At 39.4% G+C, this 13843-nt stretch overlaps 1 protein-coding gene across 4 annotated transcripts in view; it reads left to right on the top strand.

Moving 5' to 3' along the window:
- PATJ (PATJ crumbs cell polarity complex component) overlaps positions 1 to 13843 on the top strand; it is a 427780-nt gene that overhangs the window by 63858 nt on the left and 350079 nt on the right. For all 4 annotated transcript variants that reach the window (XM_010370672.2, XM_030912915.1, XM_010370673.2 and 1 more), the window contains exons 12-14: positions 4189 to 4335; positions 8344 to 8420; positions 11341 to 11397. In XM_010370672.2, the coding sequence (XP_010368974.1) occupies positions 4189 to 4335; positions 8344 to 8420; positions 11341 to 11397 (281 nt within the window). The remainder of the gene's footprint in view (positions 1 to 4188; positions 4336 to 8343; positions 8421 to 11340; positions 11398 to 13843) is intronic.

The raw sequence follows: 13843 nt of genomic DNA, 5'->3' as shown, positions 1-13843 counted from the left end.
TATCGAGATAATCACGTGGTTGTCTTTGGTTCTGTTTATATGATGGATTACGTTTATTGATTTGCACATCTTCAACTAGCCTTGCATCCCAGGGATGAAACCAACTTGATTGTGGTGGATAAGCTTTTTGATGTGCTGCTGGATTTGGTTTGCCAGTATTTTATTGAGGATTTTTGCATCGATGTTCATTAGGGATATTGGTCTAAAATTCTCTTTTTCTGTTTGTTGTGTATCTGCCAGGCTTTGGTGTCAGGATGATGCTGGCCTCATAAAATGAGCTGGGGAGGATTCCCTCTTTGTCTATTGATTCGATTAGTTTCAGATGGAATGGTACCTGTTCCTCTTTGTACCTCTGGTAGAATTTGGCTGTGAATCTGTCTGGTTCTGGACTTTTTTTGGTTGGTAGGCTATTAATTATTGCCTCAATTTCAGAACCTGTTATTGGTCTATTCAGGGATTCAGCGTTTTCCTGGTTTAGTCTTGGGAGGGTGTATGTGCCCAGGAATTTATCAGTTTCTTCTAGATTTTCTAGTTTATTTGCATGGAGGTGTTTATAGTATTATCTGACGTTAGTTTGTATTTCTGGTAGATCTTCCTCCATCCCTTTATTTTGAGCCTATGTATGTCTCTGCACGTGAGATGGGTCTCCTGAGTACAGTACACTGATGGGTCTTGACTCTTTATCCAATTTGCCAGTCTGTGTCTTTTAGTTGGGGCATTTAGCCAAATTACATTTAAGGTTAGTATTGTTATGTGTGAATTTGATCCTGTCATTATGATGTTAGCTGGTTATTTTGCCCGTTAGTTGATGCAGTTTCTTCCTAGCATTGATGGTCTTTACATTTTGGCATGTTTTTGCAGTGGCTGGTACTGATTGTTCCTTTCCATGTTTAGTGCTTCCTTCAGGAGCTCCTGTAAGGCAGGCCTGATGGTGACAAAAATCTCTCAGCATTTTCTTGTCTGTAAAGGATTTTATTTCTCCTTCACTTAGGAAGCTTAGTTTGGCTGGATATGAAATTCTGGGTTGAAAATTCTTTTCTTTAAGAATGTTGAATATTGGCCCCCATTCTCTTCTGGCTTGTAGAGTTTCTGCCGAGAGATCTTCTGGTTAGTCTGATGGGTTTCCCTTTGTGGGTAACCCAACCTTTCTCTCTGGCTGTCCTTAACATTTTTTCCTTCATTTCAACTTTGGTGAATCTGACAATTATGTGTCTTGTGGTTGCTCTTCTCGAAGAGTATCTTTGTGGCATTCTCTGTATTTCCTGAATTTGAATGTTGGCCTGCCTTGCCAGGTTGGGGAAGTTCTCCTGGATAATATCCTGAAGAGTGTTTTCCAACTTGGTTCCATTCTCCCCATCACTTTCAGGTATACCAATCAAACATAGATTTGGTCTTTTCACATAGTCCCATATTTCTTGGAGGCTTTGTTTGTTTCTTTTTACTCTTTTTTCTCTAAATTTCTCTTGCTTCATTTCATTTATGTGATCTTCAATCACTGATACCCTTTCTTCCATTTGATCAAATCGGCTACTGAAGCTTGTGCATTCGTCACGTAGTTCTCGTGCCAAGGTTTTCAGCTCATTTAAAGTCATTTAAAGTCTTCTCTACACTGTTCATTCTAGTTAGCCATTCTTCTAATCTTTTTTCAAGGTTTTTAGCTTCCTTGTGATGGGTTCGAATGTCCTCCTTTAACTCGGAGAAGTTATTACCTTTCTTCTGCGATCTTCTGAAGCCTCCTCCTGTCAGCTCATGAAAGTCATTCTCCGTCCAGCTTTGTTCCATTGCTGGCAAAGAGCTGCGATCCTTTGGAGAAAGAAGAAGACGCACTCTGTTTTAGAGTTTTCAGCTTTTCGGCTCTGTTTTTTCCCCATCTGTATGGTTTTAGCTCCCTTTGGTCTTTGATGATGGTGACCTACAGATGGTGTTTTGGTGTGGATATCCTTTTTGTTTATGTTGATGCTATTCCTTTCGATTGTTAGTTTTCCTTCTAACAGTCAGGACCCTCAGCTGCAGGTCTGCTGGAGTTTTCTGGACGTCCACTCCAGACCCTGTTTGCCTGGGTATCACCAGTGGAGGCTGCAGAGCAGCAAATATTGCAGAACAGTAAATATTGCTGCCTAATCCTTCCTCTGGAAGCTTTGTCTCCAAGGGGCACCCAGCCGTATGAGGTTTCACTTGGCCCCTACTGGGAGATGTCTCCCAGTTAGGCTACTTGGGAGTCAGGGACCCACTTGAGGCGGCAGTCTCTCTGTTCTCAGATCTCAAACTCCGTGCTGGGAGAACCACTGCTCTCTTCACAGCTGTCATACAGGGACTTTTAAGTCTGCAGACGTTTCCGCTGCGTTTTGTTCAGCTATGCCCTGCCCCCAGAGGTGGAGTCTATAGAGGCAGGCAGGCCTTGTTGAGCTGCAGTGGGCTCCACCCAGTTCGAGCTTCCCGGTCGCTTTGTTTACCTTTGTTTACCCGGTCGCTGAGTCAAAACTCAGCAATGGCGGACGTCTCTCCTGCAGCCTCGCTGCCACCCCGCAGTTCAATCTCAGACTGCTGTGCTAGCAGTGAGCAAGGCTCTGTGGGCGTGGGACCCGCCAAGCCAGGCATGGGATTTAATCTCCCGGTGTGCCATTTGCTAAGACCGTTGGAAAAGTGCAGTATTAGGGCAGGAGTGTCCTGATTTTCCAGGTAGTGTCAGTCACGGCTTCCCTTGGCTAGGAAAGGGAACTCCCTGACCCCTGTGCTTCCTGGGTGAGGCGATGCCCCGCCTTCCTTCAGCTTACACTCCGTGGGCTGCACCCACTGTCCAACCAGTCCCAGTGAGATGAACCCAGTACCTCAGTTGAAAATGCAGAAGTCACCTGTCTTCTGTGTCACTCACCCTGGGAGCTGAAGACTGGAGCTGTTCCTATTTGGCCAGTTGGAATCCTTCCCTATAATGGTGTTTAATAGCTCTGAAAGAGCTCTTGGCTTCAGTTTACCACACCAACTGAATGTAGGGATACCCAGTATCTGTGAATGAGCAATTCTTGATTCTTGTGTCTCAACCTCCCCAGTGGCTGGGATTACAGGTGTGCGCCATCATGCCCGCCTAATTTTTGTAGTTTTAGTAGAGATAGGGTTTCACCATGTTGGCCAGGCTGGTCTTGAACATGTGACCTCAAGTGATCCACCTGCCTTGACTTCCCAAAGTGCTGGAATTACAGGCGTGAGCCACCGTGCCTGGCCTTTATCATTTTTTATAAGAATACTTTATAAGTGATGTGTAATTATTTAAAACACAATGTGGAATCACTCTTATGCAACTTATGGTTGAGAGTGAAAACTGAGTAACTCCTATGTTTTTTTTAAAAAACAGGGTCTTGCTCTGTCACCTAGGCTGTAGTATAGTGACGCAATCATAGCTCACTGCAGCCTCAAACTCCTGGACTCAGAAAATCCTCCCACCTCAGCCTCCCAAGTAGCTAGGACTACAGGTGCACGTCACCATGTCTGGCTAATTTTTAAAGAAGATTTTTTGTTTGGGAGTAGAGATTGGGTCTCACTAAGTTGCCCTGGCTGGTCTCAAACTTCTGGCCTGATGTGATCCTCCCACCTTGACCTCCCAAAGCACTAGGACTATAGTCATGAGCCACTGCTCCTTTCCAGTTCCTCTATTATTTTACTTAGCTCAATTTAGCAAAATGAGGAATCTCTACACCAAGGGGAATTCTTTCTAACTCCCTTCTAAGTAATAAGGTTACCTGTATAGGCTTGTTTGTCAGCCTCATGATGATGTCATGCCAGAACATAGGAGAGCCCATAGCAATTGGTCCAGCTATTCTGCAGGTCTTGCTTCCTGCCCACCAGAACAGTAAGAGCTTAGGACTTTAGCATTTTTTTTTCCAAGGATATATTGAAAAGCATCTAACCCCTTCTTTGTCATTGACTTTACCTTGCTTTTCTCTTCTCATTGTTTAGTTCCTTATTCTTTTCAATGCTATTAACAAGTTCATTTTTTAAGGAATTGATTGGTTATCTATTACACATGGCATTTTGGGTTTAAGGAATCATATGTGTAAGTTATCTCAGATTTAATAAGGTCGTGAAATGGGAGAACAGGAGTAAAATATGCTCACTTAAATATAGTCCTCAACAACTAATAATTCAAGTTAGCATTTAAAAAAAATTTTTTTAATATATATTTTTTTGTTTTAGGAACTGTTGTTGAACCACCCAAACCACCAGCTCTCTTTCTAACTGGAGCAGTGGAAACTGAAACTAATGTGGATGGTGAACAGGAGGAAATTAAAGAAAGAATGGATAATTTAAAAAATGACAACATACAAGCCTTAGAAAAATTGGGTAGGCACAAAGCATTCACTTTGCAATAACAGACTTCTTCATTTGTTAATCATTTTCTCTCTTTATATTTAATATAATGTGAGAAATCTTACAGGCATTTTGGAGATATAAAATAGGATATTGTTAATATCAGCATCTTTTTTTTGAGATGGAGTTTTTTTTCCTTTTATTTTTTATTATACTTTAAGTTCTAGGGTACATGTGCACAACGTGCAGGTTTGTTACCTATGTATACATGTGCCATGTTGGTGTGCTGTACCCGTTAACTTGTCATTTACATTAGGTATTTCTCCTAATGCTCTCTCTCCCCGCTCCCCCCACCCCATGACAGACCCTGAGATGGAGTTTCATTCTTGTTGCCCAGGCTGGAGTGCAGTGGCATGGCTTACTGTAACCTCCACCTCCTGGGTTCAAGTGATTCTCCTGCCTCAGCCTCCCGAGTGTAGCTGGGATTACAGGTGCATGCCACCACACCGGGCTAATTTTTGTATTTTTAGTAGAGATGGGGTTTCACCATATTGGCCAGGCTGGTCTTGAACTCCTGGCCTCAACTGATCTGCCTGCCAGGGCCTCCCAAAGTGTTGGGATTACAGGTGTGAGCCACCGTGCCCAGCCAATATCAACATTTTAATGTTGTGACAGTTGGAGACCAAGCTCTTGTTTAATTTTTCGTTACTTATGTTAATTTTTTAATTTTATTTTAATTTTTGTAGAAATGGGGTCTCACTGTGTTGTCCAGGCTGGTTTCAAACTCCTGACCTCAAGCCATCCTCCCACCTTGGCCCCCCAGAGTGCTGAGATTATAGGGGGGAACCACCTTAGCTTTTATATTATCATTGATATGTCTATATTCTATAGATTATTGCTGTTTATACACATATAGCATGTTTCTTTTTCATTATACATGTTTTTATTATAAAAATTAATAATGTATACATTTCTATAAGTTGCATTGAATTGCCAAGCTGTTATACATTTATTCTTTAATTTTTTTAAATTGATTTGCAGCTTTGTCCTTTTACTTTGTATTTTGATACCTTGGCTATTATAGTGGACTGTACTCTCCAAGTTCATTGAGTAACAGTTGCACACAGTTCCCTGCATAAAAGTGCCCAGGAAAGTCTCGCCAGCTAAATGAAACTCCTTGAGTAATTAACACCGTCCATGTTCCTGAGAAGTTTTGGCTTTTGGCTTTATCTTGTCTCAGGTCAGGAAAGAATAGCTTATGATTTGGAAATTTACCTTGTTCTTTTTGACTAAAGTAGATTGCAGTTTATCTTTGCAAATCTGAATTGAGCTCAGATTTTCAGTAAAAAGTCAGATGCAAATCGAGTACATTCTGAAATTCGATATAGTTTTAGAAATATTTTTTCCATAATAAATGTTCCTTTTTTTATTATTGTAATGACAAGACAAAGCTTTTCATATCATCATTACACTAACGCTAGGGATAACAATACTTTTCTGTTTTTTTTTTTTTTTTGAGACGGAGTCTTGCTCTGTCGCCCAGGCTGGAGTGCAGTGGCGCGATCTCAGCTCACTGCAAGCTCCGCCTTCCGGGTTTACGCCATTCTCCTGCCTCAGCCTCCCGAGTAGCTGGGACTACAGGCACCTGCCACCTCGCCCGGCTAGTTTTTTGTATTTTTTAGTAGAGACGGGGTTTCACCGTGTTAGCCAGGATGGTCTCGATCTTCTGACCTCGTGATCCGCCCGTCTCGGCCTCCCAAAGTGCTGGGATTACAGGCTTGAGCCACCGCGCCCGGTCAACAATACTTTTCTATTTTAAATGCTACCTGACGTTTAGAAAACATTATATACTAAGCTTGGCATAACTGGGCATGCTTAATAAAATAAATGAGAAAACATTCAATTTTTTTTTTACTAATCAAAGTGCCTAATTTTATACAATTTGCACTCAATTTTTAATGTTAGTAGTAGAAACAATGAAATTATTTTACTTCTTGATACTTGAGACTTTAACTCTAAGACATGCACTACAAGATTTTCATCATCAGTGTGACGGTCTTGGCATCTTATATACTATGTTCCCATTTAAAATTAAGTCCTACTTGCTAAAATGAAAACAGGTAAAGACAGTGAACAGATGGTTCACAAAAGAGGAATACAAAAAGCTAATAACAACACTGACATATCAACTTCATTTGTAATGAAAGAAATACAAATTTTAAAAATGACATACCGTTTTTTAGTTATATTTGCAAAAATTAAAGAGTATACCTACAATTGACCAGGAAGTATCAGTTTTAGAAATATTTTATGTGTGCTATTTGAATCAACTTCACTACATTTTTTTTCTTCTTGCGTATGTGTAATTTTAGCTTTAGAGTAAAACCAAAATCTACTAACTGCTGTGAGGTTAACTCTCTTTTTGCCTTTGGAATAATTGTTTCAGATCATCATGTTATTCATTTTTTGATCATTTTGTGTAGCCTAGGATTTATTGAGCTGCTGAAAGTGTATCTCTTTTCTCTAGCACTTAGGCCTTTGTACTGTGGTTTAAAACACATGATTGTGTTTTTGTTGTACAACTGAAAGGTAAAAATATAGTCAAAAGAATTGCTGGTGAAATGTCAACATTATTTTATACATTTATATTAACTGTCATATGAGAGCCATGTTTTTAAGCTTAGAATTCAACAGATAAATTGCAAATTTTGTTCAGATTTGTTTACCAGATAAGAAATTACTGCCTAGAAGAAATTTATAAGGCAAGATGTTAGAACTCTTAATGTAATTTCTTAAGGAAATACTAACAGGAATAGGCACAAAGGTGCAGAGCCCAAATGAATTTGATTTTTTGTTTTTAATAGGATCTTTGGTTAGCTATCCCCTAAATGTAATCTAGCATAGCAATTAATATAGTTATTTCACGGGTGTTCTTTTATAAATGTAGTAATTTAAGTTCTTTAGTGTTCATTAGTGTTAGTCGCTGATTTTTGAGGTTAGCCTGTTTCGCTTAATGATTTGTATTATGTAATTGAACATTATATGCTTATCCAAGATAAGCTGTCCATGCTGAAGACTGAGAGAGCTGATACTGCAAGTTACATTTGATTTTAGGCAGATGGTTATATCAGTTGTCATAACTGTTCTGTGACTTGTTTGATCTTAAGACGATATTGAGACAGTTTTTCTTTAAGTTAAAAAACATAGAAGTTTGTTTATTTTCTGCTACTGCTATGGGTATAAGTTGTAACTTCAGTTTTAGTACTTTGACTTTTGCCTGTTAGACATTATTCATACTTTGCACTATGCACTGAGCTTCTGCCTACAGTCATGTGGAGGACAGGCAAGACACTTAAAATCTGTTTTGGCTCTATAAAATTATGCAACACAGACAGTATTACACTCAAGTAAGAAAGTCATAAAGATACAAATATCTTAATAACCAAGCAACAAAAGACTAGTGTGAAACCAAAGTTTCTATTGTATTAAAGCTCATGGAACTTTAACTGAATTAAACCAGACAAGCCTTTATAGCTACCTATGTGAAAAGTCTGATTGTATTGTGTTGATATGCGCTGCTGATAGTAAAGATACTTGATAAGTTTTTACTCTTCTAGTGGGCAGCTGGAATGGAACTACTTTGAAGTGATTAACATTTAAATTAAATCCTTCTATGTCCTAATGTATTATAAAGCAAAGCCAAATGCATTTTACTTGTAAACTATAGGATGTTTACATATAAACTGTATATAATTTAAATTTCATGTATAACTCATCATGTCCTCTTTCCTTTAAAATATCCCTTAACAACAAAAGCTCCTTCATAATTTGGTCACAGCTGGTCTTTACATTTTATGTTAGTTTTATAAGTCACCTCTGATTTACTTTACCTAGTAGACCTAAGTTAATGCATTTTCCTTTTTATTCATTTCCCCTTTACTTACTGAAACTGGACTGTTATTGAAGAATTTAGCAGTTAAGTGTGTTTGGCTCACAGTAGTTTCAACCTTCTCTCTCTCTCTCTCTTTTTTTAATATCCAGAAAAAGCCCCAGACTCTCCAGAAAATGAGCTGAAATCCAGATGGGAAAACCTATTGGGTTCTGATTATGAAGTAATGGTATGTTAAAATGCTCTAATAAAAAACACTCATGTCTCATTTCACATCAAGTTTCTAACACTACAGTCCAAAGAAATGGGAGAGTCAAAGAATAGCCAGCCTGCCTTTATTTTTCCTTCCTGCCTTTCTTCCCTATTGGATCAATCAGTTGATTTTTTCCCCCATCTTTAGCATTTTAAGCTGTAAGGATAATTAAGGACTGCACACAAACTTCAGTGAAAATTAGCAGACACTCAGTTCATGTTGAAACCATTTAAGTCGACAATAGACAGAAAACTGTTAGGAGAGAGAGGGCTTGCCTTTAAATTTATAACCTATATCAGCTGCTTAAAATTGCTGGCATTTTTATGATTGCTTTTATGATCTGTTTGTTTTACTGTACACTGAAAGGACTGTGGGTATTAGTCCTGTGTTTCACAAAGAATCTTACAGTTTTATGTGAAAAATGAAAGAATGATTATCAAATGTATTTGGAAGAACAGGAAGTAATTTAGGTTAGGTATAAGTTTATAGTACCAGTCTAATGGTCCATTAGACTTCCTTTCTCCTGCTATTAGATTCATTGAGTAAGGGATTGATTACATTTCCCCAAATGAATCCACATGAAGGCAGAAAGTTGTGCTTAGACAAGCCTCTACAGTGTTCACTAAATGCATTAGTAAAAAGATATTCTTTTAAATTTCTACTCTCATTCACATTTTCTTACATATGTTTATTATTAGTACTTGTTGGCTGGTTGGAGATTTAAAAAATCATTTTGGTTTAGATTACCTAGCCACTGTCTGTTGTCACAAAATTTTCAGTGTCATTAAGATGAGTCAATACAATTGACAGTTTCTCTTGGTAACTTTATGCCTGTGTGTCAGTTCTCCCGAGCTGCTGTTTCTTTGCTTCATAGATTTCAAATATGGTTATTAGGCTATTACCTAGCAAATGGCCTTTCCTACTTATCTTAGTGGTTTGATATTCAAAGGAATTTGCTGTACCAGTATTTACAAATGGCCAGTTTTATGATGGGCTCTTTTTTTGTTAAAAAACATTTTTTTGGCCACGTGGGGTAGCTCACACCTGTAATCCCAGCACTTTGGGAGGCCGAGATGGGTGGATCACTCGAGATCGGGAGTTTAAAACCAGCCTGGCCAACATGGCAAAACCTTGTATCTACTCAAAATACAAAAATTAGCTGGGTGTGATAGTGGGCACCTGTAATCCCAGCTACTCGGGAGGCTGAGGCAGGAGAATCGCTTAACCCAGGAGGCGGACGTTGTGGTGAGCCGAGATTATGCCACTGCACTGCAGCTGGGCGAAAGAGGGAGACTCCACCTCAAAAACAAAAACAAAAAACCAAAAAACAAAAAATGATTTTTTGAGAGACAGGTTCTTGCTTTGTTGCCCAGACTGGAATGCAGTGGTACAATCATAGTTCACTGCAGCTTCAACTTCCTGGGCTCAAGCAATCCTCCCACCTCAGCCTCCTGACTGACTGGGACTACAAGCATGAGCCACCATGCTCACCTAATTTTTCAATTTTTTTTTTTAGAGATGGTGTCTCACTGTGTTGCCCAGTCTGGTCTCGAACTCCTGGGCTCAAGTGATCCACCCTCCTTGGCCTCCCAAAGTTCTGGGATTACAAACATGAGCCACTGCCAGCCTTCTGTTAAAATTTTATTCTCCTTATAACTAAACTTTTAAATTTCATTTATTTATTCCATGGTGAGGTCATAACAGACAAATTATAAAGAGGAGACAGAATTTGAAGTTGGAAATTTAAAGTGACAGCTATCCATTCAAAGTTGTAGCATCTTGTACCGAGGAATAGTTGGCAGAAAGAAGCCAGGCATGATGGAGAGTGAATGAATGCATGTACTCCAATATTTCTTATATCATTTTCTTCCAGAATCTGCTTATCTGAAATGCGGTATTTTCAGAAGCTGTAGTTGGGTCATTGTTTAACTTATCCCTTCCTGCCAGATGCATCATATTTTATTAACAAGTTACAGATGCAAATCATCAGTAACATACTTTTGCTTGCAAGGAATTCATTTCTGTGGATGTCCACCATTGAAGCTTAGAATAGTTTTAGGCCAGGATTAAAAGCTTTAAGTATTCCATGAGCTTTCCACCAGGGACCAGGTCTTTCTGTTTGTGTCTTTGCCAGCTATTTCTCCCGGGGAAATGGTTTGAGCTTGTTGTGGAAAGTCAGATGCTTTAGTTTTTCCAAACACATCTGACTTTACTGACCTTGCAAATTTTGTTTTGAGGCTTGGATTTGAAAGTAAAAATGGCCATATTCTTGATTTTGTCAAAAGAGTAAAATTTTTATGCATTTAGCATAATGGAGGATTATATTAAAATTTTAGGGATCATGGATTTTAAAAAATAGTATGGGGGAAGGGGGGAGGGATGGCATTGGGAGTTATACCTGATGTAAATGACGAGTTGATGGGTGCTGACGAGTTGATGGGTGCAACACACCAACATGGCACAAGTATACATAAACCTGCATGTTGTGCACATGTACCCTAGAACTTAAAAAAAAAATAAATAAATAAACCCAGGCAGGACATAACCATATGAGATGATATACTAGTAATCTATAAACCTCTTTATAACCAAATAAAAACATATTTGGCATGCCATTTAGGTATTAAAAAAATAGTATATATATTTGCCCATCACCTACTGTTCAATTTATGCAATTTAGGAAAAAAGATTGTTGTGGAGAACAACAACAAAAAAAGTCAAATATACTCTGAAATTTCACATTACGTGTTATAGATTTAAAAAATCTAAGAAAGGTGTTAGAATGTAAGTCAAATAGAGTTATCAATATATAGGTTTTACAGATATTTTCAGAAAATGTAGGAAGAAGTACAGTTATGTTTTTATAAATACTGGAAATTTTTTTTTGTAAATTTAGGTTGCTACTTTGGACACACAGATTGCAGATGATGCTGAGTTACAGAAATATTCAAAGGTAAGCATTTTTTATAACAAAGTTAACAGTTTTTTTTTTTTTTAAGAGATAGGGTCTCACTATGTTGTCCAGGTTGGTCTCAAACTTATAGGCTCAAGTGATCCTCCTGTGTTTGCCTCCCAAAGTGTTGGGATTACAGGTGGAGCCACTGAACTCTGTCCATTTTTCATAGTTTGAAGAACTTTCTTTACATTCCTGCTGAAGAAACTAAATTAGTGCCGTGACCTAAAGCTTCCAGAATTCAGTCTTGCATGTTTCTTGGAAATGTGATGGGTCTCACTGTTATGAAAGATGATGCTTGGGAAGAAGATGGGATCCCTGTGTCAATGTCCAGAAGCCAAAACCTAGGTTTGACTCCTTTGCCCACATTAGATGTAGTATGCAGAGTAACATTGTGCAGTGTGTGTTAGCTTTTTAGATATTATGAGAAGTCCTTTAATATATGTTTCTTAAAAATCATGACCCAGGAATACAGGCTTTAAAAAAGGCTTCAGGTTCAGATGTTCAAGGAAAGAAAAGTGGTTTATCTTCTGAGTGTAGGCAGTGGTTGTTCTTGAATTTAAAACTTTTTGGTAAGCTTTATTTCTATTGGCAAGGTGCCAGAAGACAACTTCTACAGTTTTTTTTCCAGCATTTTTTGTGTCCTGTCACTAAAAATTCCCATTCTGGATAAGCAGAGGCCAGGGCAATTGAAACTTAGAGAAGTCTTATAGCCGGCTTCCTCAACAATTGATAAGAAAGGAAAGATGTTCTTGTCGGAGTGGTTTCAGAAGTCATACTGTAATTCTGCACGGGATATAAGTGCTGAGCCCATCTTAAACTCTTCTATCACATGCAGTTTTAAGAATGTATTTTCTTTTTTTTGAGACAAAGTTTCACCCTTGTTGCCCAGGCTGGAGTGCAGTGGCGCGATCTTGGCTCACCGCAACCTCTGCCTCCTGGGTTCAAGCGATTCTCCTGCCTCAGCTTCCCTAGTAGCTAGGATTACAGGCATGCACCATCACGCCCGGCTAATTTTGTATTTTTAGTAGAGATGGGGTTTCTCCCTGTTGGTCAGGCTGGTCTCCAACTCCTGACCTCAGGTGATCCGCCCACCTCGGCCTCCCAAAGTGCTGGGATTACAGGCGTGAGCCATAGCGCCCAGCTAAAGATGTATTTTCTGCGTCCCATGCAGGTTTCATAAGAAGTTGAAAAGTCTTCAGGTAGTGCTGCCATTTTCTTCTTGGTTGAGTATTTGTAATCAATATTTATCTTCCATGATTTTATGCTATGTGTGCCATAATTTTACAGGTTTGAATTTTCTTTTCTTTCTTTTTTTTTTCGCAATGGAGTCTTGCTCTGTCACCCAGCCTGGTGTGCAGTGGCATGATCTCAGCTCATTGCAACCTCCGCCTCCTGGGTTCAAGCGATTCTCCTGCCTCTGCCTCCCAAGTAGCCGGGACTACATACATGTGCCACCATCCCCGGCTAATTTTTTTCTTTTTTAAGTAGAGATGGGGTTTCACCATGTTGGTCAGGCTGGTCTCGAACTCCTGACTTCAGGTAATACACCTGCCTTGGCTTCCCAGAGTGCTGGGATTACAGGCATGAGCCACTGCACCTGGCCAGGTTTGAATTTGCAAGGCTGACACTGGAGAGTCTTCCTTCTCTTCCCAGTTTACCTGCATCTTGAGTCACTTCATCGTTATGACTGTGTCAGCCAACTGACCAAGCTTTCCTCAGATGTACAAAATCTGAGGAAAATGCAAAAAGCATATGGCTTATCTTGTAGTTTAATTTTAAACTATTTACAAAGTCAGATTAGATTAGAGTAGTGACTAAATATTAATTCCATCTCAATATATTGAGGGGGGTTTAATTCAAAATGAGAGTAAGAAATACAAATACAAAGACAGGCGCGGTGGCTCACGCCTATAATCCCAGCACTTTGGGAGGCTGATCACGAGGTCCAGAGTTTGAGACCAGCCTGGCCAACATAGTGAAACCCTGTCTCTACTAAAAATACAAAAATTAACTGGACATGGTGGCATGCACCTGTAGTCCTAGCTACATGGTAGGCTGAGGCAGGAGAATCGCTGAACCCAGGAGGCGGAGGTTGTGGTGAGTCAAAATGGTGCCACTGCACTTCGGCCTGGGCAACAGAGCGAGACTCCGTCTCAAAAAAAAAAAAACAAAAACAACAAAAAAAACAACGTAGTGAAACCCTGTCTCTACTAAAAATACAAAAAAATTAGCCAGGCGTGGTAATGGGCGCCTGTAATCCTAGCTAGTCGGGAGGCTGAGGCAGGAGTATCGCTTGAACCCAGGAGGCAGATGTTGCAGTGAGCTGAGATTGCACCATTGCACTCCATCCAGCCTGGGCAACAAGAGGGAAACTCCGTCTCAAAGGCAAACACCTCATCAAGCTTCATTTGTTATTAATTACTGCATTATAATGTACTGATTA

This window comes from Rhinopithecus roxellana, chromosome 12, assembly GCF_007565055.1.
Source record: "Rhinopithecus roxellana isolate Shanxi Qingling chromosome 12, ASM756505v1, whole genome shotgun sequence".
In the NCBI taxonomy this organism is placed as follows: Eukaryota; Metazoa; Chordata; class Mammalia; order Primates; family Cercopithecidae; genus Rhinopithecus; species Rhinopithecus roxellana.
This window is presented reverse-complemented; position numbering and strand designations above follow the sequence as displayed.